This window comes from Semicossyphus pulcher, unplaced genomic scaffold (genome assembly GCF_022749685.1).
Source record: "Semicossyphus pulcher isolate SPU_LCO1_2020_fin unplaced genomic scaffold, fSemPul1.0.p SCAF_17, whole genome shotgun sequence".
NCBI classification, from domain to species: domain Eukaryota; kingdom Metazoa; phylum Chordata; class Actinopteri; order Labriformes; family Labridae; genus Semicossyphus; species Semicossyphus pulcher.
In genome coordinates this window covers 8,563,581-8,591,512 of record NW_027211681.1, presented here as the reverse complement: position 1 = coordinate 8,591,512, position 27,932 = coordinate 8,563,581, and the positions used below count along the sequence as shown (strand labels likewise).

The 27,932-nt window shown below is 43.5% G+C and overlaps 1 protein-coding gene across 1 annotated transcript in view; it reads right to left on the bottom strand.

The window, feature by feature from the left end:
• The window catches only part of slit2 (slit homolog 2 (Drosophila)), a 90,037-nt gene that overhangs the window by 56,496 nt on the left and 5,609 nt on the right, over positions 1-27,932 (bottom strand). The window contains exon 4 of the mRNA XM_069665664.1: positions 23,912-23,983. Coding sequence (XP_069521765.1) covers positions 23,912-23,983 — 72 coding nt within the window. The remainder of the gene's footprint in view (positions 1-23,911; positions 23,984-27,932) is intronic.

The following is a 27,932-nucleotide window of genomic DNA, read 5'->3' as shown; positions in this document are numbered from 1 at the left end:
AATTTATTTAGCCTGAAGTTACAAATTTGTTTGACAACAATATTTGACCATTTGTCCTTCCCATCAAATCAAACCTCCAAAAACTCCACCAACATCAACTTCAGCAAAAAAAGAGAAATTATTTTATGTATTAATCAAGCATTTAGTTTTTAAGTATTATGTTCATGTGCAATATTAATACAGTTTAAAGGCCTATGGGTTAAGGCCAACCTAAAACCAGATGACCTTCAGTGCATAACCCTCCCCTTCCCTCTTCACTCATACCCTCTGTAAACTCTATTGAATGCAGAGATTAAATTCATCAAATGAAACAAATCACGTTTAAACAAATGTTATCAAGCTACTCCCATCAGGGCCTCCATCAGAAAGCCTACGCACTACGATTTCTTTCTATTTATACTTGTTCTCAAGCCTTAAAAACCGAGATCTTACTCCGAATGAAAGACAGGATCAATATTTCTCAAAGTATTTCTCACACAGACAGTAGCAAAGTTGTGTAGGGGCCCTGCAAGGCGGTGGTGATCCAGTTGGATCCATCTCTACTTCCCCCCCGTGTCTATAAAAAGCCTGGTGTCACATAGTGAGATCTCCTGTCTCCTCTCCCAGACTCTCTGACGAGGTGTCAACCCTTCTCAGCTCCACCTGACACACAAGCCACATGCCAAACATCCTCATTCCTGTTTGTGAGTGTCTGTGGGAGCCCATGTTGCTCGTGTTGTCACCTTCCTATTTGCGGTTTCTCTGTTTGTCCATCATGTTAAGACCTGATGGTACAAAATTACAGCACACGCAGTATTTCACGCTCTGAGAAACCGAACCATGGAAAATGGGAAACACACTCTCTGTTCGCTCCGGCCGTCCTCGTCACACTGAGAGGCATTCGAGTCAAGCCTATTGCGCTGACAATCAAAATGCCTCCTGTAATGCTATCATCATGCAGCAGCTCCCCCGGCAACTGTATTACACCCATTCAAAAGGACACATAACTTTATTAACTCACACACAGCATGACATGTCTCTAAAAGCAGCAGGCCGTGCAGGCCGCCTGCCATCCCGATAACATAACTTTATTAGCCGGTCTATTGACACAGTCGCAGACAGCCGCCTCGCAAGCTCAACAAGTTCATTAAGGCGTCCATGGCTCGCCTTCAACACAACACAACTTTATTACAAGCAGCATTGCCAGACATGAACACAGCAGTGGTCAGTCTGTTTCTGGTGCCAAAGAAGAGGTTTCGATTACAATGTGGAGGGAAAAGATGAGCAGAAAGAGAGGTTTGGAAATCTGTGCACACAGTGGTGCAGGATTTCTTCACTTGAACTAACAAACTATGGAAATTAAAACAAGGAAAAGAAGCGCACGAAAAGTCACATACACCTTAAGCTCATTTTCTTTTGACTGAATCTATGAAAAACAAATTACATTCAAAAGTTTCAGTCTTTCCTGCAGCAAGAAGATGCTGAACAAGGTCCAAGGCAACAAGTTGGCTCAGACTTTCCTCTGGTAAACGAAAGGGAGGATAACAAATGCAAAAAAAAAAGATACAATGCATTAAACTTTTTTTTATATGGCTCGCTTGTTGGTAGTCGGCAGAGCAGCGCCCCATGTACAGAGGCTGCAGTCCTCGACGCACTGATCGCAGGTTCGACTCCCGGTATGCCGATCATTTGGTGCATGTCATCCCCCGCTCTCTACATTTCCTATCTCTCTTCAGACGTCCTGTATAATAAAGGCAAAAGCCAAAAAAAATAAAATAAATATATGTTTGTATATTTATTTAGAAAAGTAAAATAACAGTCTGTAGCATTTTTCAAATCTAAACCTAAAATCTTTACCTATTAAAATAAACATATTTTAATCAGATTTTTCCTTTTATTTAAACTCTAAAATGTCAATCAACTTGCAGATTCCTCTCTATTCTTTAAAAAAAACAAAACAAAAATATATTTACCCAATTTTTACCTTACAAGCACAGGTCATCCAAACAAACAACAAATATCACATATTTTTGTTGCATGTCATTGCTTAGCATGCGCACACACAAAGAGTACACACACACACACACTCGGTTGGATTCCTTGACTCAGTACCATGTGGCATTTGCTCATTGAATGCTTTCCGCCGGAACACATTCATAATTTATGAAGAGATTGGATCTGTCTCCACAACACATCCATCCCTCCCCTTCCCCTCCCTCACATCTTCCTCCCCCACTGCCTCCTGCCCCCCCATCTCGGTCAAATTAAACAGTTCACTAACAGAGAGACACAAAGCAGCAAAGTGCTTCTTTTGTACACTTGTTTTTGAACATGTTTGATTGAAATAAGGCAACAGAGAGAAACTAAAGAAAACTGATATCACTCCTCTTTTCTCTCCCTCTCCCTCTCTCTCTCCAGGGATTTCAGAGTAAGTGATGTTACTAATTGACCAATCAGGTTGCACTAACAAGGCTGTCAGACCGAGTTAGGATCATCCGCCAATCACGGCCCGCTGAGTTGTCTCCCTGGGCAACTGTTAGCCAATGACCTGCAAGAATCTGACTCGAAGCAGTCGCAATCAACCACCAGAAGCTGCTGTACGAAGTCGGAAAAAACACACAATCACACGGAAATATGCACACACACGAGCTCAGAGAGTCGCAGGGCGTAGAAGTACAAGCGAGAGGTGAATAATCTTACTGTGTGTTTGCACGTGTGTGTGTGTGTCTTCTGTGCACCGCTACTCAAAAAGCATGTTGCTCAGGAACAAAGACTTTGCTGCCCATTACTGGCCGAAAGCTTGAGGGCAAGTACACAAACATGCACATACACATATGCACACACGCACACACACACTGAGCTTTGTTCATTTGGATGTCTTTTAAGACCATCTCTGCCCCGAGCATGTAAAGAGTCAGAGCAGCCTTTTTATGCTGCCATAGTCGTGTACTAAGGTCCTTTCTCTCTCTTTTTTCACCTCCTCTTTTATCTCTTTCTGTCCGTCTCCATCACTCTGCAGCTCCTTAACCTCCTTTCCTCTTTTTTTTATTTGCCCTCCTGGCTGCCTCATATCTTCTTTCACCGTCACTTTACTGCCTCTTTCATAAAACCACTCCTGTGTGTCTTTCGTCCCCTCTTTTCTCCATCCCAATCCTCTTTCTTCTCTCTTTCTATCATGATCTGACCTTTCCTACATTTTGGGGACCCTGCTTGAACTTCTCTCCATCATTCCAACTCGTCTCCCTCAATGTCGCAGCTTCTCGTCCCCGTCTCTCTGTCGCTGTGAGGGAGAAATAGATGTAAAGATGCAATTGCTTTTAAATTAACGCCTCTTCACGCAAACTTCATGGTCAGTGAAGCCTATGTTATTCAACAGAAAAAAGAAATTCACACACGTTCATGTTTAAACGACAAGGTGGGGTCCATATAAATTCACATGGAAAGTGAGGACCATCCTTTCTGCTGCATTAAAATCAAATGAATGCTGCACACGCGCGCAGAGTCCACTTCTGTCCCGCCACCACAGCCGTGATCAAGGACTGACGCACTCACACACACATGCACAAGCAACTTGTTAGTATGTTAATTTCCACTGTACATAAAAATGATCATCTGAGCGCAAACAAACGCACACAGTGACCATCTGCTCCACCGAGGTGTGTGTGTTAATGTGTGTTTGTGAGCATGTGCGCCTCAGTCTGTATTTTAAATGTCAACTTCGTCTTGGGGGAGGAAATATTGTCTTCATTGTGTGAAATAAGTTTTCCCTAAAATATATACAGATACAGACACACACACACATACACACATACAGTGCAGCCAGAGCAGCAGTAGAAAAACCAGAGCCATGGGATCAGTGGAAAAAAAACTGAGAGCATGACGATAGCTGACATTCCAGGGAATGCTGCAATAGCTCATAACACACACACACACATGCATGCGCACACACACACCCGCTGAAAGAGAAGATGCTTGTGTAATGGAGACAGATCGAAGGGTAATCCCAATTTCATCTTTCCAGAAGGGTAGTGGATTAGAGGAGGATTAGGACAGTATCATGACAAGATTATGACACACATAAAGCTCTGCTGCACTAAGTCCATTACTCCCTTTTCTGTCTTTTGTCTGCGAGTGTGTGTGTGTGTGTCTGTGTGTGTGTGTGCAATTGAGTGAATGAATGTCTGCCTCAATACATTCTACAGGATGCAGACGTGTAGCGCCTCCTGTTTGTCGTTTTCCTTGGGGAGAGAAATGAGTCTATATGCATGGAAATGTGTGTGTGTGTGTGTGTGTGTGCGTGTTGGGGGTGTATGTCGAGTTTGAGGGGCTCAGATGTGTTTCTGATGCATCGTACCACATATGGGTCACTGCTGCCGTCCCCGAGGGGCGTAGGAGGGGTCAGAAATTGGGGGTTCAGGGGAGGCGGGGGCATCATCCGTTGTCTTAAATCAGAATAGTGAACTAGGTTCACTGAGCTTCTGAGAGACGAGACGTTCACTTGCCTGGTGGGGGATGAGGCCGGTCCAGTCGCTCGTGAGAGAATCGCAATTACGATGAGCAAATGGAAGCATGTTGAGAGCAGATTGGCAAACAGACCAACGCCTAGGCGCTCGCCACTTGGCTTGCACTTTGTGTCTGTGTACAGTGAGAGCACAGGCGGCGTGCAGAGCTGTTAAGTTTATGGGCTATGTGAGATGGTAGCAAGCAGAGGTCTGACAGTGTGTTGTTATTTTTGGTCCTGGGTTCTTAGGTAACTAAAGGCCAGACAGACAGACAGACAGACAGACAGACCAGGCTGGTGGTCAACAGACGGGCAGGCAGCCTCCTAGGAGAGGAAAGTTAAAGGACCACAGCAAAGTGAGAGTTTCAGCTTGTAAATTAAACATCATGTTCACTTTACTTTTTTGGCTGACTGCTGGGGTCAGCCCTTACACACGGGTCTGTATGTGACTGACTGAGTGAATGATGGTACACAGCCATAGAGAGAGAGAGAGTTGCGACATCGCAATGGCGGATCACGGAGCATATTGGACCTCCACTGACGCAACTCTATACGGCTCTGGATACTTTGTTAGGGGAGCAGACGGGGCTGCTCGTCCGCTATCCTCGCCTACGTCCGCAGCGCACACCGGCTTTCAAACACGTTGTCATCGGCCTCATAAGGACAGTCCTTGTAACACGTTGCCCACAAAAGCGCACATTGACCTGATGCGGTCAGACACATACTAAGTTTGGACCTAGTCTTGTTGTCATTCCTTTTCAGAAAGGAAACAGAATGTGGAGGCTACACAAGATGTTTTACATTTTTGAAGCATCCAAGATTTTCTGTAAAATATGAAAAACAATAAGCTTTGCTTGAGTTGCATAATTTATCACAGTGAACGTGAAGTCTCCATTAATTTGTTCCTTTAACCTTTAATCATAATGTGTGATTTGTAGTTAATGGACCAAACGTGTTTGAATCTTTGAAATTTTAAAGAATGTTTTAGGTAGTAATAAATCTGTCAATTAATATGTTATTCCCATTTTTTTGTAGCTGAGATGACGAGGAGTTGCAGAAGTTACCGAGGTAGGAGATTAGCGTGTCGACACAGGTTTTAATGTTCTCATCAATGCCGATTGGAGTCGAGGCGATAATTACCCTGGTCTACTGCTGAGTCATTTGACCCGGGTGTGAATGCCGATTTTAACCTTTCCCACTAAGCAAAAAAGCCATGTGTTAGCTGGTTTATTGACCAGTGGGAAAGCGACTGTCACTCTGCCATTGCTGATTGGGTAACTGTATAAACAGACCCTTCGTTAACATTACTAGTAACACATGCTTTTTCTACCACGAGTAACAATGCCAGGCATGAAGAAGGCCAAGAAATTTAAATAGTTTATCAAGAAAAAAACTATTTTCTGGATCCAGTTTAACAACCACAAATAATAAATTGTTCCAAAATTTTGCAGACATTAAATTATTAATCGTCAAAAAAAAGAAGCATTATTTGATTAGATTAATGAAACAAAAATAATCGTTGCTCACAGCCCAATTTGAATAATCTAGGCTTAAATTGTTTAATCATTTTGTTACTCTGCCACCAGCTCAAATGTTTACACTAGAATTGCACTTTATTAATTTAGCGTAATCTTTTATACCTTAACTGTTACACACTGTTGGGTCCAGGTCATTCACTTTTTTGTTTCTTTTGGTCTTCATTATTTAAATCTATGTCTTGTGTCTTTGTTTGAAATAAAAACTACACATACAAGGAATTAAATAGAGAAATATCAATGGTCACACACACACACACACACTCAAACACATTTTGGGCTATGCAACAAGGAAGATTTGTTCAATCATTTTCTGTCCTTCAATCATTCCCCACTTTAAGTTAAGACGGGATGAAAGGGGGAGGGACGGGTGAGTTAAAAGAACAAAGGGGAATCGAGCTGTTTGAGAAAGGGAGAGAGAAGAGAAGCAACATGAAAAGAGGGATGAAGGATGGTATTGGCATAGAAAGAGGGGGGGCATGTTATGACATCAGATGTCGTTAACCAATTAGACGGGGTGTTGCAGGAGAGCGGTTCCAGCAGCCACTAAAAGCCTCTGTGTCACTGACCTCAGGAAGGGAGAATTTAATAACAAACAATCTCTCCTTTCTCTCCTCTCCCCCCCTCATCCTTTTCTTATGCAGACAGCCACTTCAGCACCAGCCGTCTTTGTCCCTCCCGGCCCTTATTTACGTTGAGCTGAGCAAACCTGCCCATCTGGAGTTAGAAACCCGAGGCCCTCGCTACTTAAACTGTGTGTCAGGACCACAGATTGTTTCCTGGTTGCTGCTGAGTTTCCACATGACCAGATTAGCAATTAGCTTTAATGAGCTGCGGTCAAAAGGTGAGAGTGCAGAACGATCTCATTCAGGTTTTGAATTGGAAAAAGGTTAAGCAACACTTGAGCTTAACTAAAGGAAAGACCTGGAAAAGTGTTCAAGTACCTGCTTAGAGAAAATCGCTGTGGTTCTGTTGGTTTACTGAGGAAACTGGGAAGATGATACTGGCTTCTATATAGAGAGATTTACAGTATGTCTGTGTTTCAGTATATTCATTACAGAGGAGGAAATCTCTTTGAAACACTCCCGCTCATGTAAAAAGACAATCTGTCCCAGAGATTATAAGCATTCTCACAAACACACACACACAAGTGTAGTTACAGCACGAGAACAGCTGAGCTTTAGATTGCTTCAAAATCCCCTGTGACCGTGAGTTTGGGCCAGCGGGGTGAAATAAACTTACCACCTGCTACTGGTAGTCCACACACACACACACACACACACACACACACGCACTTTCCACTAACATCTGCCACTGCAGTCCCTTGTGTTTTGCCAACACCGGAAACTTTCAGACTAATAGTCACAGCTCAAGGCAGTGCTTACAGTTTCCCAGCTTTTAATGGCTGTTCGCCTTACATCATTAATGCATATCAATCACCATAAACACACACACACACACATATGCAGAGCGCACATACAGCGGGATTTGTATCACTGAGCTGTGAATAACGGAGCTGAAAGCCTCTGCAGTGAGGATTGAGCTGTTAAAGTTCAGAGGGAGAGAGCGGAGAGATGGAGGCAGGGACGGAGAGAAAAAAGGGGAACAAAAGAAGAAGAGAAAGTGATTCTGGTGAGAAGAGTTAAAACTCTGACGTGACAACAGTACCATCCTTTTCATATTTAATACATATAAGGCTGTGTTAAGGGAGGGAGGGGATTATTTCCTTTGGCTGATTGAACATTTGGTCTATAAAATATCAATCTTCAACATTTCCTGAAGCCTAAGCTGATCTCTTAGAGTTACTTAATTTCTTCAACCAACTTGATCAAAATAGGTTTTAAACCTCAAATGGTCCTTGAATGTCTCTCAAAAAGAAAAGATGTCCTCACTTTCTTAAAAGGTCCTCTCTCCCAGGCCTAAAACCCAGACTTGGTCCCCACAAAGACAGCTGTACGTGTACACACACACACGTAAGTGGTCATGTAGGATAAACAGCGATCAAACGTTCATCCCCTCTTGTCTGACTCTCTTTCATCTTTGCATGCTAATTAACCTTGACCTGAAACCTCCCAGCGCTTAATTGCTACCATGGCAACGGCTGCCATTTGCAGAACTGTCCCCCTCCCACACACACACACACACACACACACACACACTTACACACACTGTTCAATTAGACCCATCCATTCTGCTTGACTAGCAGCAGTCATCACCATCAGCTCATCAGATATCACCTGTCTCTGTCTGTTTCTGCCCCATCGACTCGTAGAGATGAAGAGGAGCTGCAGGCAGAGAGGAGGAGGAGGGGCACACATGGAGAGGAGATAAGAGGTGTACAAGGTGCTAAAAAAAGAAAAATGTAGGTAGTTTTGTGCTGGAAAAAGTCTTTCTCTTTAAGTAAAAGCATTAATAGAACAATGCAAAAGCACTGACAGTAAAAGTACAGTATTAGTGTTGATATCTTAAAGAGCTTAAAGAACCAGTAAAAGTACTTATTCTGAAGTTACATTATTATTATTTATATGTATTTTGTTTCAGTGTTATATCTGGTGGAGGTCGTTTTAATTTAGTTCAACCAAGATGTCCAAAACCCTAATATTTTCAATCGGTAAATGGACTTTACTTATATAGCGCTTTTCTGGTCTTCCGACAACTCAAAGCACTTTTACACTACATGTCACATTCCCCCTATCACACACTCATTCACACACTGATGGTAGAGGCTGAAGTGCCAATCTCCAATCAGATCTATGCTCATTCATACCCGTTGGCTATGCCTTCAGGTGCAATTTGGGGTTCAGTGTCTTGCCCAAGGACGCTTCGTCATGTGACTGCAGCCAGGGATCGAACCACCAACCTTCTGATTGAGAGACGACCCACTCTACCACTGAGCCACAGCCGCCCAATTCACAATTATACATCTAAAAAAAATGTATTTTCTATTTAAGAAAAACCTTCCTTCATTAAATTGACATAAATGCATTTTATTGGTTTAATCAGGTGGTTCCCATCCTGGGGTTGGGTAATTTCTAGAAGGTAACACAATAACTGTAGTACATACAGGAAGTGACCTGTTTCAGTGGTGCTTAATTCTGTTTGGACTTTTCTCCAATATTTAGTAGCTGTCAAACTAACGTAATACTCTCACTGAAATGTATTGGCGTATGAATATTAATAGTATACGATGGAAATACTCAAGTTTTACACAACTACTGTGCAAAAGGAATTCATTTTCTTATATTCTTTCCACCACTGAGGTGATCGGACATAAAAAAGAATAGAAAAAAACAGTTTCCTGCGTGGTAAAAAGGAAAAAGGTGAGTTCTTGGAGAAGAGAAGTCACAGAAGTGAGGAAAAGCAGTCCAGCTAAAAAGCTATAAAAGTCAGCCAAGCCAACCTGATGGCTGCTGTCTCCTGACAGAGCTGAGTGAGGGAAATGAAGCAGGAGATGGGGGTCATCATTTCAGACATGCAGATTCAAAGCATTTCTCTCCCTCTGTCTGTAAGCGGCTGCAGGATGACATATACCGGGACAGTAACATACACACACATGCTTATCGAGTCAGTTCAAACGAGGCTTGTCAGGCTTACAACACTGAACTTACGAACCCCCACAAACCTGCATGATACACACACACACGCACACACACGCACACTGCTGTCATTACTTGTGGTTTTTGTCTGAACATGCAGGTTGTCAGGCTGTAATGTGTTGTGGTTAATAACCCTTTCCTCTCCTCCCCCTCTATCCCATCATTCCTTCACCCCCTCCCTCCCCTCATTTCCTCCCACTTTCCGTATTCCAGGTGCTGAAGGGTCATGACACACACACACACATGCGTGCGCGTGTGCATGCACAAAACTGCACCCTAATCATCTTAACCGAGCCTCTAGCTTGCTTGAAGCAAACTGTGCTGCTCTGCTGTTGGTTCATTCAGGGCCACTGCATATGGTATTGATCTGATATAAAACCTGTTTGAGGCCAGGACAGTTTAAGAAGGAAAGTTTCCTCTCTGTAGGACACTCACACTTTGAATTCTGCACTTTAAAGTCAATGTTAAGATGACAACCGTAGAGTTTTATCAAGTACAGTTCTGTGCTGAAGTACAACTTTACAAAAAGTCATCATAAAATTCTTGGTGGGACTCCTTGTCCCTGTGTTAATTTTTTTTAGATTAGATGCAAAATTATAAAAGTGATTTCAGTCATCTGCCTGTATTTTATGCGTTTTATTCTGTTATTACAAAATGCAAACATACATGCAAAGTTGAGTCATTTCTTTTTTTCAAAATTGTGTTATTTTGCGGGGGAAAGACTTTTGTAAAAAAGTACAATTTGAATAATATCGTAATTTTTCTGATACATTTGAAGAAGAAATGTTCTTGTACAGATGTTTGAAAAAAGACTTTTGCAGAACACCTTATTTCAAGTTGTATTTTTTCTATTTTCGCATAAACTTCCATATAAGAGGATGCGTCTATTTAAACTCTTTTTAGCAACAATTAGATAAATCAAATTTTATATATGTATAGCGCCAAATCATAAGCAAAGTTACCTCGACACACTTGACAAAAAGAGCAGGTCTAGATCTTACTCTTTGTTATATTACTTAGAGACCGAACATGAATCCACCATGAGCAGCACTTAGCAACATTTGGCAGCAGCGGCAGAAAAACGTCCTTTTAACAGGCAAAAACCTCGAGCAGAACCAGGCTCAATTAGATGCACTTTAGTCGGGGCAGCTGTGGTTCAGTGGTAGAGTCGGTCGTCTCTCAATCGGAAGGTTGGTGGTTCGATACCTGACTGCTACAGTCCACGTGGCAAAGTGTCCTTGGGTAAGACACTGAACCCCAAAGTGTTCCCAGTGGCATAGCCATCAGTGTATGGGGATTAGTACTGATTGACAGTGGGGCACTTTACGTAGCAGTCTCCTCCATCAGTGTATGGATGTGGTGAATGTGACATGTAGTGTATTTAAGTAGTTCTGTGTCATACTGCTAAATCAAAGAGTTGAAATGTTTTGAAAAGTCCATCTTAGTTGAGTTTTCTGATTTAACAAAATGAGTTATGAGCAGGTGAACAGTCTGCGTGTCTGACGTTTCCTGGTGATTTAAAGCAAAATATTGGGAACACACATGGAAACACAAGTTTCACTAACAAGGTGGAACCTCACCCTCTTTGTTTCCACAAAGCCACAGCTGGTACTGTCCAGTACTGTATCACACAGATTCAACAGGAACAGTCCATATCCTCAGCCACTAAGATGTCTGGGGGACACCAACTGTTACCTAGCGGGTCACTACGGCAACTCTGACAGGAATCTTATGTGCGCTGTTGAACACACACACACACACACACAAACACACACACGCACACTGTCAGAAAACCCACCCACCCGGAGCGCTGCTTGTAATTATGAGAGCCGTAAAACAGGCTGACATCATAGCCTTGGGTTCCTCATTCCCTCGCTCCCCGTCTTTCAAACTATATTATAGCTACGTGTGTGTGCGTGCGCGCTCGTGTGTGTGTGTGTTGTCAGAGGTGTCCAGGAGTTACGGCTGTAGCCTCACTTTCACTGCTGCCTGTAACTGTCTGTAGCAATCTGGTGCAGCCCAGCTCCTCCCTAAAAGATAAACTTTATTTTCTGCAGAATCAGTTGCAGAAAATAAAGTCAGTTGCTCCACAAACACACACAAACAAAATAACTAAATGGTGAACTCACGGTCTGATGGAGAAAGCTACAAATGAAAGCAAGGGATGATAAGAGGGAAAAAATGAATGAGGCGAAATTGGACGCAGGTCAGAGCAGTAAACATGAAGTGTGTGTTATTTTTTAATTTGGCTGCAGCTTTTATCGGTCTCAAATGTGAAATGCAGTCTGAATTTTAAATGAAGACATAAAAGTTCAACTACAATGTGCAATCGGACAGCACGAAATGTAGAAAAATACAGCTTTACTAACAGTTAATTTGTAGCTAGTATGACACAAAAACAGTCAGTTAAGAAACAGCTTAAATAATGTCAAACATGATCTGGTTTAAATGCTGAGGAAACAAATTGTTAAAATTCCTCCTTCTGAGCTCATAAATTTGTCCGCCAATGAGACGTCAGGAGGCAGGCGACCCTGTCTTCTGAATATCTGACCTCTGTAACAGGAACAGGAAGAAACCTGCTCACACACACACACAAACACACTCTGCGTGTGTGTGTCTCGGCAGTTTTCCTTAATTGTATTCCTCTGAGCGATGCAGATCTGTCTTTGCATAACCATCGCATTAAACCTCATAAAGTTTTGCAACGAGGCAGCATTCAAACTCACACACACACACACACACAAGGAGAGGAGAGGGCATGAAGCCTTCTAAGCGTGTGAAATATTTAAGAGGGCCAGTTTGGGGGGTGGGGGACGAGGGGGGGAGAGAAAATGCTGTGCTTTGTTTTTGTGAAAAAGTGAAGAGAGAGACAGAGAGAGAGAGAGCTTCAGGAGAACCGTAAACCACAAAAGCTCTCCTTCGACTCGGCCCATTTAGGCCCATTTAGAGGCTGCACACTGTCAAGAGAGCGAGACTGGAGGAGAGAAAAAAGAGAGACGGGCGATGAGAGGGAGCGGATATTGTTATTACTAGACTGGGGAAACAGACAGACAGACGGACGAGGTGCGAGGAGGAAGACGTGATCCGATATGATCAAGAGTCCTAACTTGTCTTTGCATAGTTTGGCTGATCAACCTTTCAGATAGCATCTGTTTTATCCTGCATTACCCCATCTTCCTGGCATCTTGTGTGTGTGTGAGAGAGAGAGTGTGTGTGTGTGTGTGTGTTCCCCTCGCTGACACTTGCTGAGAGGTCAGAGTTCTTAAGAGCAGCCGTCCAATTACTGGGGGCATGGTGTTACCGTAGAGATGAGAGAAAACTGTAATTGGATAATGACACATCAGACTTAGAACCTGTCATTAGACACTTGCAAGGGCGCGCGCACATGCACACTTCAGGGTTTGCACATGTACACACACACACGTCGGATACCAACCTGTGATTACAAACCTGCTGATCTATCACCAGCCTGCAGCTACAGTGTCAAACTTTCTCTCTTTTTCTCCTTTTTCTCTTCACATATGCATCATGTTTTGACTCCACTGACTCCGACTATAACGTCTATTTTATGCTCTGATTTGTTCGATTTAATTCAACATCCACAACGTTCTAAAGCTTGTTTTTAAAAGCAGGAAATTCACTTAAAGTGACAGCGGCTGATTGTGTTTCGTGGGCCTGTTTCTGGCCTGGATCCTCACATTATGTAAACATAGTGCGTTTTAATGAGCCTGGGTCGCCGTGGTCAGCTCAAACACACTCAGCTTTTAGTGAAATACTGTGAGAGGCTCTAAACTTGTGAGGAACATCTCTGGGAGGAATCACTGGTCAGCTCCCAGCTTCCTCTCTTGGTTTCTACCATGCATGAGGGTCTTGCATAAGCCTCTCCAAACCAATGTGTTAGAGGAGAGAGATGGGTACGGGAGTGTAGGCAAGAGGAAAAAAAAGACTTCAGAGAAAGGTGCTGGAAAGAGAAAAGGATGAAAATAGAGGAGCGGGGAGAGAGAGAGAGACAAGAAGGGGAAGAATATGGGGGCGCAGAAAAGACCAAGCGAGCAGAAGAGGCAGAGAGGGAGAGCGGAGAGGTTTTCCTTTGTGCCGGTTGGAGAGTGACAGGAGTGCCAATAGAGTGGCCAGCGATGACGGTCCCACTGGAGAATGCCGGCTATGCCAGTGGAGTGGCACTAATGGAGCCAGAGAGGGGATGCAGTTGCCTGCCCCGGAGGAGGGATATTGTGCAACTGGACAAGGCGGCTTGACACAGAGCCAAGATGGAGGATTAGAGGGGAGGGAGGGAGCCACCCAGGGTAGAGAAAGACAGCCATGTTAGGTCTCCTGACTGATTGACATAAAGTGAAACCTTTCTGTTTTCCATTTGACTGGTGAGACTCTGTGGGCGCTTTAAGTTTCTAGTTTTTGTTCTAGTTTCTGAAAGAGCAGACACTTGGTAGCCACAGTGAGTTTTCTCTGTGGATTACCGCTAATAACCCCTCTAAATAAAGTTTTCCCCTTCAGCAGCTTTCAGGGTTGCTAAATCAATTTATTCCATGGAGTAACAGTGTAATATATATCCAGTCACATCATGTTTCAGCTCCTTGAGGCTATATAATGTTGATAATGGGAAAAATGTCAAACCTAAGACAGAAATTTACATAATATTGAATTTAATAAATTCAACTTCTTGTGTATTTTTCTCAAAATTCAAAGCTACGGTATATTTGGTAAAGTTTAAAAACTTTTCTGTAAGATTTCCGTTGAAACATTGGTAGTAAGAACCAATCACAATTTGGCTAACACCCCACCTGCACATATAGCAATCATGCTAACTAACTGCCGAGCACTAAACTGATCATTAAACTAGTATACGTTTAGCTAATACTAAAACTACCCTGACACAACACCTACAGCTAGCTTACATTTACTCTACCCACTGCTGGCTGACAGGCTAATAGTACCAATTATTCATTGACATAACACCTAGCTTATATGTTAACCTGTGAGCTAACATAGCTTAATGTATCCTGACCAAGCATCTTAGACTTCAGACCACTAGCTAACATGGTAATGTCTCTCACTGGACTAAAGCTAAAAGGATAACTCAGCAGACTAGCTAATAGCTAGCCACAATGGTACTACTTTGACTTGTTTTTGACAAGCAAAAAGGCTAAAGCTTTAGCCTTCATAACTAAGTTTTTGAGAAATGACATTTGAATGATTATATGAACAATGCTTGGCTGCACAAAGTGAGTTTGTATTGGCTGGCCCATCTCTGCCTGTGAAAGGGTTAGCCTAATATTTCATAATTTGCCTCCTCACCACGTTACACAAAACAGCCAGAAACACACAAACACGCACGCTCCTGTATGTGGATGCACACAGCAAGCAGGGGTCAATATTGCTGAGTAGCTGTGATTGGGGTGAGTGGAGGAGCGTTGCATGATGAATTGTCCTGATTACTCCATAATCCCTCCCATAACTCACTGGCCCGGCCGACTCATCCATCAATACGCGGCCTGGATCCATACCTGCAGAGATCCCGGAGAGACAAACTGCCGCAGAGGGAGAAGGAGAGCGACGAAGAGCGAGAGGAAGAAATCTACATCCTGCTGGTTCTCAGCTGCGTAACACCAGCGCTAACATTATATTATTAAGTTAAGCACGGAGGACTAAAGTGACGGAGCAGAGGGGAGGAAGTCGACTTAAAAAGACGCGAGGGAGTCAGCGGAGAGGATGCAGGATGATTTAGCTGCTTTTGTTGGGAGGTATTACCGCACACGGTGACCCTTAATCACACACAAGCAAGGCGAGGAAATGCTTTGATGATCCCGTGGACCTCACACACACACACATAGATTCACACACACTCTGCCGTCGTAACTACCTGCTTCCAGGTAAGCTCTTCCTGGCGTTGGATAGGTATGTAACCCCCCCTTTCTATAATCCTAACTCAGGTTACGCACGTACACACACACACATACACACCTGGGCACTTGTTTCTGACAGACATGCTGGCTCCAGGCTTCAGGCTACCTGCCATCTACAGTAAGTACTGACATACCTCTCTCCTCTCCTTTCCTCATGACTCTCCCCTCTAGCTCTCCTCCTTTCTTTACTTTCTCTGTTCCTCACTTCTCTTCTTCTTCTTCTCACAGCTACCTCATAATGGAGTAAACTTTCTGTCTTCACCTCTGTAAATTCCTCCCTGCTCTTTTTTTCCACACCATTTAAGAGAGCAAACACATCTCTAATCTTTTTAAATACCCTTCATTCATTCCGTCTGTATCCACCCCTCAGCTGTCTCTGTCTCTTTTTTTCCCCCCATGCGTAACTCTCGCTCCTTGTGTAATCTGACGGGCAGAGCAGCGGCGTCACTGCTGGCATGTCCATTATCCTCTATATCTCATCGGTCGACACTGATGCTCCCCGACCTTTCACCCCGCGAGCTCTGAACTTTGACTCTCACACACCCGGAGCGACAGGTGATTAATTGAGCTGCATTCAGCCTGCAAAGTTGGGTGTCATAAAATTGGAATTTGCATGGAGATCGAAAGAGGTTTAATTATGAAAAGTGGCAGTAGCCATTTTTCAAAATTTGACATATAATACAATATATTTTGTTTGGCAAGTTTTTGTTTTAGAATTAGAAGTGAAAAAAACCCTGTTTATCAGATGTATTTTGAAAGAATATTACTGAAAGAACATTTTGAAAAATGTATGTTTAAAGCTCCTGTGAGCAACTTTCAGTTTGTGTTGATTCTGGCGCCCCCTGTGGACAAAACCTCTTATCTCTTTGCTGATTTTACATGTTTCAGTGGTCCTTTTTCATCAAAAAATCTCATCCTGTTTCCTTTAAAAGTCATATGATGTATCACTCACTGTAAATGTCTGCCCTGGAAAACGTGAACAAAGGCAGAGTGCAGTTAATCGCTTCGTCTGACGCCTACCCCCCCGCAAGCAGTTTCAGGCATTAAAAATAACTATATAGAAATCATCAATCTTCTTTCTGATGGTCTGGTTTACTTTTGTAGCTCATACAGAGAAATCACAATACATTTCAGTCTGTTTCATAACTAGATAAAAACTCCTCACAGGAGCTTTAAGATTGGATTACATACAGCTCCTCTTTCCCTGGTTCTTCTATTTAAAGGTTTGTGTTTCTGTTAAATGAACTTTTGTTTTATTGTTTTCACCATTTTTTCCTGCTTCCAAAAAGAATTTAACAAAAAATAACAAAAAGATGCAAAAAAAAAAGACCTTGAAAACTGCAAAGACAACAAGTTATCTTTAAACAACAGAATACTAATGTTTTAACTGTTTTTTTAAAACTTTTTTTTCACGCTGCGGGTCGGTGAAGTTAGGCCAATCTTGCTGCAAAAATTCAAGCAACTCAGGTTTGATCGATGGCTTGTAAACATCTAGCGTCCTGTTTTCGGGAGGTTTTCATTGGGGTTCAGATCAGGATTGGGCTGGCCGCGACACGCAGAGAGAGATGCTGATTTAAGGACATTTTGGAGTGTTTTTTTTTTGTTTCCGGAGCTGCACATTTACTGTTTGAAGATGTTTTATCAATAGTTGCCTGAGATTTGGTTGGGATGGCAACCTAAAATCATATTTGATACAGACTTGAAATTAGTCTGTTTTTCTTTTCAAATTAAAATCACTTTCTAAAGATCAGATTAGATAAAAAATCCACTTTGTGGCCATGACACGACTCAGTGAGTTAGCACCACTGCAACACTGCAAAAGAACAAAAGAAGCACGGCAAAGATTTATGTGTGTGAGTATATACAGTTTTACCGTTTGATCGTTCATCATTTAATGTTCTTTTTTAGGTCATGTCGACAATGTTTTTGTCAAAGCACAGCTGTGATACGTCTGAAGTGTTCTGTGCAGAGAGGATGTGGGCTCTACGGGGACTGCAGACTCTTCATGTCAGATGGAGTCTGTCTGATAGAAACTGGGTGCACACATTATTACAAACATCTCCGCAATACAGTGCAAGTTAAATAAACTACAGTCTCCATAATGATTCTGTAGCAGTAGTCTGTACAACAATTTGAACAGATAATGTACATTTTAACCTTCATAGAGGGAGAATTTATTGTGTTAGAGTGCATTAGTCTTAGCTAGGTGTGTCTAATTACCTGGCAACTAAGTGTATATGATGCGATTCCAAGATGCTGCTTTCTACTGTTTCCAGTTCAAATAAACAAATATCATGATTAAAAAAAAAGGCTGCACAGACGTGTCACAAGCAAACCACACACTTCCTGGGCTCGGCTCAGAAACAAGTTAGCTCTAGCCGTGCTAAAAGTCAAGCAGGGTGTTTCATATCTTTACATTCTGTCTTTATAACATAATCTTTTGTCCCGGTGCCCTCTCAATAATGCCAGTTCTGCTTTGGCAGGCCCTCTCCGAATCACTTTAGAATGAATTACAGCATTGTGTTGCGATGTGAATGGCCAAATCACTTCTTAGGAATGAGTGGCCTTGAGCAATTCAGATAGGCGGTCATGTGATTCATACGATGGCAAACGAGTGAGTCACCGACACTCAACACCTCCACAAACTGTTGGTTTACTTTCAAGGTGATTCATGATGTGTACGCGAATGACATGGAAATATCTGAAAACACACAAACTCGAGCAGAAGAAGGAGGAATAAAAACACTATTCGCTTTTTCCTGTTTGGCCGGAGAGGATCTGTGTGATCCAAGAGGCCTCATGAAAACATTTCTCGGACAATATGTCTTTGTAAGAGCTGAAGAGATCTGAAAAGAGCTGTTTTCTAGTGCGTGTATGTGTGTGTGTGAGAGTTTTTATATCTGTTAAAGTGCATTCAGGGAAACAGGAGGGGGCAGGAAATATTGATGAATGCTAAAGCGGTATGTTTGTGCCAGTGTGTGTCTATGTTTGTTTCATAGAGAGAGAAACAGACAGAGAGAGAGAGAGAGAGAGAGAGAGAGAGAGAGACGGAGAGAGAGGGAGGGAGGCCCATCTACAGACGCCTCGGGCTGCGGAGGCTTAACTTCATTTCCTTGGACAGACATAATGGCACATATTTGCATATCCTATGTACACAAACTCAGTGGCCAAATATCTCCCTATCCAAAACACTGCAGCTAACGTCGGTACCAGCAGATACAGATCTATGAAAGGCAGCGTCCCAAAGCGTAATAATCCCCTTCGACATACGCTGGAATAACCAGAAGCAGGAGTTCGGTTTTCACTTGTTTACCCCTGACATGAACATCGAGACAGGGTCGCTACGGCCTTGATGCAAAGGACAGTGTCAAAGATAACAGTGTATCAAACTTTGACACCAACTGTGACTTGCAAGGTGCAGGAGAAAAGAAGCAGACACAGAGAATCCACATTTCTGCAAGACTAGTCGAAGTATTGAGACTAACTTTATAGTGAGATTGACATGTTTTGCCTTCAGCAGGGAGGTCATACAACAACTTTCCACAGTTGCTTTATGGACGCAGGCAGGACACAGATGTGACACAGATCGGGGTAATTCAGGAGGAGGACTACGACCAGCAGAGACGAGAGCAAGCTTCCACCGTCAGAGGGACTACTTCTCTACTTCACAATATACAGAAATATGAAAAAAAATAGTACTTATAGAAATAATTTACAGAAACATATCGGGCTTTGTTTCACTAAATGGATATAAAGTGTCCTTAATCAGGATATAAGATTTTAGTTGTATCACACAGCTCTTCTCCATGCATACAGGAACACTGCTTATGTGTTCTTTACCAAAGTGTGCTTTTAAATTATGGCATATGATTACTTAAAAAATATGCTTTGAATAAATCCTTCAGTTTTGTTGTGTTTTTGTGATTGGATGTCTTTTTAATCTCTGTTTTAATCAATTAATTAATGAAGTGATTCATAATGTGAAATAATGAAGTGTTGTGACGAGGCCCAGAAAAGTTGGCCTCATAATAAAGTAGATCTAAATGTTTCCAACGTTTGATCTTGAAATAAAAAGTATACTTTGGGGTAAAGCAGCTGTTTCGAGCGTAATTCATCCTGATTTTTGTAAATGAGCGGGAGGAGATTTCCCCTCCCTACTTTCTTCCATAAATCACCTCCTGCTTAGATCTCCTGACTGGAACATTCTTCACCTTTGACCTCTGTGGGACCCAGAGGTCGTCGTCACTGTGGCAACTAAAACGCCCGACGCTCTCTGTCTTAATTAAAAAGCATTATTTACAAAGAGAGAATTTCATTTTCTCTACCTCTGACCTCTCTCTTCCTCTTTCTTTCTCCTCGTCGTCCTCCTCCCTCTGCGCCAGTGAACCGTCGTCGCGCTGGGAAAGCCCACGACTTGTGAAAGACGCCGGGTGCTCTTGTGACGCATTGAGCTGAGCCTGTCGTCTCGGCCGAGGTGGTACATACGTGTGAGTGTGTGTGTGTGTGTGTGTGTGTGTGTGTAAGCTCTCACAGAAGACAAAGCCACAACCTTTGAGGCTGCTAAGCAACAATGCTGCCTGGTAAAGCCTCATCAGGGCACCGTTTAGCAGAGGATTAGAGACTATTACACACACATAAACACACACACACCAAAAAAAACCCCTCATCAACTCATTAATTCAACCTCCCCAAACCACTCTAACTAGGTTTGGTACGTGTGTGTGAGACCTGAAGTTCACTCATTCAACTTTCAATCAACTCGTCTATGATGACTTTTCCTCTCAGTGGCTTTCTTTCTCTCTCTCTCTCTCTTTCACACACACACACACACACACACACATCTGTCTTCCCCTCTCTCTTTCTAAGCCAAAGTTTCAAGGAAAACACGTCGCAACGGGACACAAAATACAAATAAAAAACCACAATGAAAAACCTGGAAAACAGTAACTGAGAGCCAGAAGAAGCCAAGCCACGAAACAAGACACGCACACGTGCGCGAATACACACAAACGCCGTCTCATCAATCCGGCATCACACTCAAGCATAACCAGAGTTATCAGCTGTGGAACCAGTGACCCATCCTCTTATCCTCCCATCCCTTCATCAGCCCCTCTTTCATCTCTCCCTCTTTCATCTGATTTCTGTCCAGCACAGAGAGAGAGAGAGAGACGGAGAGAGAGAGAGCTGGCAGGTTAGAGGAGAAATAGAGAGAGAACAGGAAATACCCCACTAATGTATTTGTTTTCACTTCTAAATAAAAAAGGCAATTCACACAAGGCAAGAAAAACATGGTGGACAATGAAGGCAAGTATTTTAGATGGAGAATACAGTGACAAAGAAACATTAATAGACTTACATTTTTGGTGGAAAGTTTCAGCACAATCTGAACATTGTTACATTTGTAAAAGGAGGATTTGGTCTCGCCTCAGCACCGACCACCACACCACCCAAATTTCTGCAATTTTTCAACCACTCAAAGGTATTTAATGAAAAATGGTGCTGAGACGGACAGAGCATCACAGTATGGCAACATCACAAAACACAACAGTATAATAGTCGAGCAAAATGACCAGCAGGTAGCAGAGCATGAAAATATTTTGAGAAGGGAAATATTCGCTCTGCAATGAATTCAATTAACAACACCAAAAAAGTGCAAATTAAATGCAACCACTGCAGGGCTCATCGAGTTTCAAGAATGTAAACGTGACTGTAGCTGGGATTACCCAATCAGTGGATACATGGAGTGTGAATTAACCACACTTGTACTGCATGTCCTTCAAAATAAAAGCGCAGCAGACTTCCAGTGAAAACAGCTCCGCGACCCATCTTTGGGTCCCAACCCACCAGTTGAGAACCACGTGTCTAATACATTAAGTGTGCCTAACAAAGTGGCGAATGAGTGTGTGAATTAATCATGTTGGTTGGTCTGTTGTATGATGTCACCTAATCATCTGTGTCCTCCCTCACACACTCCTTCACTACTCCCGATTAGACAGACTCTAAATAATTAAGTTTACAGTGAGCAGTGGATCAAGAATCCAGACATGTATGAGTCATCATCATGTCATCATTGACAGGTGCAGAAACACACGGTAAGAGGCGTGGAGTGTACATGAGGGAACTGTAGTGCATGCATTTCAAGGCCTGAGGTCATGCTCTCATTCTCATTCTATCAAATGAGCTACAAGCTAAACTAAACACACATATGGAGGCTTGGTTTATATTAAAGGGGGGCTATAATGCGAATTCCAAGCGTCATTTTTCACTCTGTGATACCTGTAAAAGAGCTTAGAATAATTTACAGTTAAAAAAACTCATTTTTCTCACACTGGTGCTCTGTGCAGGCCCTCATACGGCCTCTGCCTGAACGACTCAGTCAGCGCTGTCCCTTTAAGAAACCCCGCCCATACAAGCCCGCTTTCTTCTGATTGGCCAGCTCTCCAGCATGCTGAGGCTGCGTGTAGAAAAAACAGTGTGTAACCTGGCGTGCTGAGAAGCCTGGGGATTACTGCAATGTACTTTTACCTACAGATTACCTCATTACATTGTAACCTCATATATGTCTTAAAATGTGAAATGGAAACAAAGACCACAATTATTCTCTAATCTGAAAGTGTTTTTCAGACAACGCATGAAGCAGGAAGCAAACCCAGGTCACCAGTTTCAGACTCTTCAACCTGTGATTTTTGTGTGTCACACTTCCTGGTGTATAAAGAGATTTCGCTCTTAAAGCTGAACCACTGAGAAAATGTTAAACCCATCCAGTAAATACTCACAAACGCACACATATACACACACGCATACACTGATTTTCCGAGCTCCAAAAAACATAATTTTCATAATAGCAGGTTGAGCAAGTGTTCATTTATAGCAGCACTGTTGCAAAACCCAGAGTCGGTCCAGTTCGCACATACCTTCTGACCTCTGCGTAAAACTTAACAAGGCCCACTTCAGAGGTTCTCAGGGCTGTCTTGTTGTGTTTTCTAAAAATACAAGTACACTGTATGGGGGTGTAGAAGTAGACGTAAGATTTAATATTGACCAAACAGCCATAAGTACTATTGGCTCAGCCTCAGTGGTTCGCTATTCATTCTGAACGACTTCCATACGTCTGAGAAATCTGCTCGTAGCTTTGTGGCTGCTGCGGTGCCAGCTGGGCAATTTCTCTTTTCATTGTCATTCAGCAAATTTTCTCTTGACTATCAGAGTTTTTTTTTTCCTTCATATTTCACAGGGAGAAAAACAATTATAACACAACACGATGAAAGCTGTTCTGCTGAATGAAGAGGCTTGTTCAGAGAAGATGTGCAGCCAACAAGGGACCGTCTGCTAAACACATCACCTGGAGAGCTCAGCTAACCGACACACACACACACACACACACACACACAAACACTCTCAGAGAGAGCGAGAGAGGCCTCTTGTCTGCAACAGCTGAGCACAGAGCTGTACATTCGAGCAGTATTTTTACCTCGGCCCACACGCTGAGCTATATGCCAACTCTCGGCCTTGAGAAACACAGAGGCACACACACCCGTAGACATGACAGGTCAAGCCCAGCCAGCCACCGTAGCGTCCGCAGAACATAAACAACTTTCACACACTCTCTGAATCATCTGAGCTTTTCAATATTGTTTTAGATAAATATATTCAGCCACGCATATAAATACAAGCGACCATAATTATTCCCCGGGACTGCAAATGACCGTGACGGGAAGTTAGTTCCCACAGTTTCAGCAGCGTAGCAGCCCAGCCCTTCAGTCCTGGAAATCCACGGCTCGGCTTACAGAACAGACGAGCGGGCCCAGCGAGCGCAGGGAGGAAGGTGCCTGACGACAACAAACAGCGGTTTTGAATGCAAACTGGACGTTTATGTTCTGTGACTGAAGCTATTTTCTGCCTGTGAAACACAAAACGTAACTTCAGATGAGAAACCTGTCTCTGTGTTTCGCTGCCGATACCTCCAACTGGTCTGTCTCGCTTTCTCCTCTCAATCCTCACACACACACACGCACACACACACCTCTCTCCCAGTGGGCAGCAGCTGTTTGAGTGCTAATCTCCATTAGCTACTGAACTGGCTTCTATGAAAAAGGGCCATGTAAAATCTGTTCCCTCGCTCCTCTCACTCCTTCATCCAAGTAAAACACCACGGCTGCGTCACCCAGAAAAACGTTTCACTGTCTGTAACATATTTCACCGTGTCGTTTCAGTCACATTTAATATCCTGTACAAGCTTTAGGGGGAAACACACAAACACAGATCTAAATGAGCTCAGATTTTTTTGAGTGCTCTTAAAACACTCGACAAAATGAACAATATTTAAGTTAACAATGCAGAGCAAGTGAGTGATGTAAAGGAAATAAAAGCAGGACTTACAGTCTGTAGAGCTTCAACGTTCCCAGGAAAAGCAGCTCGGGGAAGACGGCCAGATTATTCCGATTCAGGCGCCTGGAAAAACACAGCATAAATTAGGGAATAAACTCTACCTAGCCTCCTTCCAGACGGTGCGGCTGAAGCGGTTACATGTGTGTATAATTAGCTTTTTAAAGGTAGATTCCTGTTTCCTGCTAATCATATTAAATTATGTTTTGGTATTTTGATTGTAACTCAAGTCTGCACAGTTTGAGGAAGTATGAGAGAATACGGAGATTGATGGAAAAACACACACAAGAAAACACACAGACTCTGGGTTACCCTTGATTTAAGGGGTACAACATGGCCGCCAGACAAACAGTGAACTCTAGAAGGACGAAGGGAAGGCCCGGGGGAGGAAGACGAGGGAAGGGGTTCTGATGAAGGGGGGAGGGAGGGCAGGTTTTTTTTTTTTTTTTTACCACAAAGGCGGAGGAGAGGAGATGATGTGGGAAAAACAAACAGGCAGTCTGGCCGGACTACCGAATGTGTGAAAAGGACCCCACAGAGTAAACAAGGCCCTCACAGGGGAAGAACTCACAACAACCCGTCATCACACACACACACACACACACACACACACACAGACAGAGGAGTTGAGAGAACTCGGGTGAGTTTAATAATCTGGGTGCGATCATTTAACCCTGGTTGAGTGGATTGAAGAGGCTTGTGTGCTGGTGTGTGTTTGTGTGTGCGAGTGTGTGTGTGTGTGTGTGTGAGAGAGAGAGAGGAGAGAGAGGCGACTGAGTGACACAATGAGAGACAGGCTGCTGAAACAGTTTAACCCTGACACACACACACATTGACAGGCCGAGCGATGGATGCTGTGCTGGCTGGAGGAGAAGAAAAAAGGGAGGAAGAATAAAGAAAGAATTCAAACTTCAAAATAAAACGTGAGTAGCAGATTTTACCAAAATAAAATGTCACAAACTCCATTCAAAACTTGAAGTCTCAACGGCTTTTTCCTCATCTGTCTGCTTCACTATAACTCGCTGCGGACTCTCCTCTAATTACGTCACCCCCTCTGTGTCCACCTTGCACCCACAGGAGCACAAATAAACGATCGTGCTCGCACACACGCACGCACGCTCACACTCCACAGTTACATCAGAGGGCCGCTTAAATATTTAACGTCCCGCAGAAATGATGTGTCTAAATTATTCACTCCTCTTCCGTTAGCGCCGGCTCTTCTGCTAAGAGCCCCACGTGGTCCCGCGGAAGGGGCCCGCTCCTCCTGCAGGTCCTGCCCAGCCGTGAGCACCCGTTAGTGGGCTAGACCTCCCCTGGGTGAGTGCAGGGGCTGGCGTTTGGAGGCGGGGAGGAGGAAGGAGGACAGAGAGGGGGGTATGAGCTCATCCGCTTTAAATAGATGCAATGCTGTCAGACTAAGAGAATGAAGTGAAGCAGTCTGGTTCCTCTCAGGTGTCATGCTTTTAAATGCACTTTCTCATAATGTGAGTTACTGTCTTATCACTCAACAGTGATGTTAACACCTTACCCATCCTTTGTAGCTCATTTAAGGGTCATAAGTGAGACATAAGAAGCTGGATTATTCAAAGGTTTTATGAATGAGTCTTGTCACTTACAATGCACCTGTTTTTGTGCTTTTATTTTGTACGTGCATGACAAGGGACAAGGAGCAAACGTGCACTTTTTAATCTCCTCTAAAGGAGGACAAAACACATGACGCCATTTTTTCAGGGAGGACAGGAACATAAACTAGTACCATCATCATTCAAAGGCTGAGTAAAAGTTTACATGTGTGCAGTTCATATTTGAAGTTACTAACAATGTTGCATCAGCATAAATAGCTCAATAGCTAAAGAATCTGCAAGGTCATGATTGCTTTTATCATCATGATCATATCGCACAGTCTCTCAGTAACCTTTCAACACTGTAACATTGTGTCTATGAATGTTACAGTCTTAAAAGGTGCATGCTGCCACCAGTGAGAGGGCGACACATTCAGCGATGATGATGACTCTGTCCATGCACGTACCCAGCACCTCTCGCTCCCCTTTAAAAAGTACAGACAGCTTCTGAAGTCGTCCGTTGTGGTTTAGTGGTTTGGACCTGCAGGAATGCACTGAAACACTTCCACAGTCGAGTCCCATTAGTCAAAGTTTGGCTGGAAGTGACTGAACGCTGAGCAGCCAGTCGTCTGAGGTGTGAGAGTCACTCCAACGAGCTAATGTCACACTGCAGCGGGGTGATAATCCCTGCAGTCATAAACAGATGCTAGAGGAACACACACTAACACACACACATATTCCTGCAAAGACATTCAGCTTTAGAAATCTTTATGGATACACACACACGCAAACCGCATAGAGGTTAGACAGCAACACACACACACACACACACACACTAGACTTGTAAAATTGAAGTACTTCAGGCTCGGCTCAGGCTGGAGAAGGAAATAACAAACCTGAGGAACCAATTACTCTACGGATGCTACTGCTGCTGTAATACTGTCACACACAGTCGGAGTACTGCTACCAGAGTTACACCCTAAACCTTGTGTGTGTGCATGTGTGCAGTTTAAGTAGTTGGTACAGCAGAAGTGAATCAAAGATTATTCAAACACTAATGACAGACGACGTTTCTGCCCTCAAACGGATCCAGTCCTCTCACCTGAAACCTTCAGCAGTCAGCACTCAGGAACCTTTCCCTGAACTTTGAGCACTTTTCCTCCTAACTGCTGTTTACCAACAAATATAACAACTGTCAGCTGCAGCAGAGCGCAGCGCAGGAAAATCCATCACGCATTACATTCAGAGAGAGCTGCTTTTTGTGTGTGTCTTCACAGTGCAGATAATTTCAAGCTCTGCTGCTCAATAAAAACACCCCCTCCCAAAAAAAAAGACCTTTGAAACTTTGCCCTGAAATGATCAGCGGGAACAATGTTATCACTCGGCGGCTTTAGAGCTAATCATTTAGCGCTAATCCAGCGCTCTTCTTTGAAATCCATCTCCTGCCAGGTGGGATCACTGTTACAATTATCTTCTGCTATTCAGAGCGTCCAAAACAGAAGTTTAATTATCTCGTCTGCACTCGCTGATGGACAAACTCTCTACCTGTAAATAGTTTCACTGTTATTCATCCCTGTTAGAATCATCTCTGACAATGTGATCACTCAATTACAGGCTAATTATCCGAGGCTTTATCTCACTGCCTCTCTCTGAAATCATCACCTCAATGCCCGTAATTACTGTTTTGTTTCTCTCTGCATATCTGTGGCTGTTATCGCCTCCGATCTCACACACTCTCTGAATTGGATAGGGGCCGTAAAGCAGTCAAATGTGAGAGGAGGACAAGAGGATCAGGAACTCCTCTCTTTCCTATTCTGCCTCCACAGGGAGAGAGTGAGGAATGTACGACATTCCTATACGCACGGGACAATAGAGAGAGGGAGAACGAGATGGGTGGGTACGGAGGAAAAACACGAGGGTAAAGGATGAATGAAAGAAGGTGTGAGTGGGTGTAAATGAGGGGGGGTACATTCAAGATAAAACCAGTAGTGACGGAGCAGCCTTGCGTGAGTTAATGCGCATGCATGAGTGTATCCTTACTGCTGCGTGTGTTTGTGTGTGTGCACGTGTGTTGTGACGTGCCTATTGCCTCCACACCTCCTTCCACCCCTCCTCCATACCCCCCAGCTACTGCCCCACACCTGACCCCACCCTGCCCAGCCCTGCAGGGCCTGTCGCAAAAAAAAAAAAAAGCATGAGAAGGGGAACCGTTTTCCACCCCTGTGGGGGGCAGTCACTGTGGATCAGTCAGCCCAGCTTAGGGCCCTCTCCTCTGGGCAGCGGTGCCCAGCAGGACCCCTTCCAGCCCCCAAGAGGATGGAGGCCTTTGAAATGAGCCCCAAGACTCCAGACTCCGGAGACGTGCCTTTGTCCGGCAGCGGCGGGGGGGCATTGATGACTGACTCCATCTTTGTGTTTGTGAACATGCCACGCCAGAGACGCCGAATTACAGT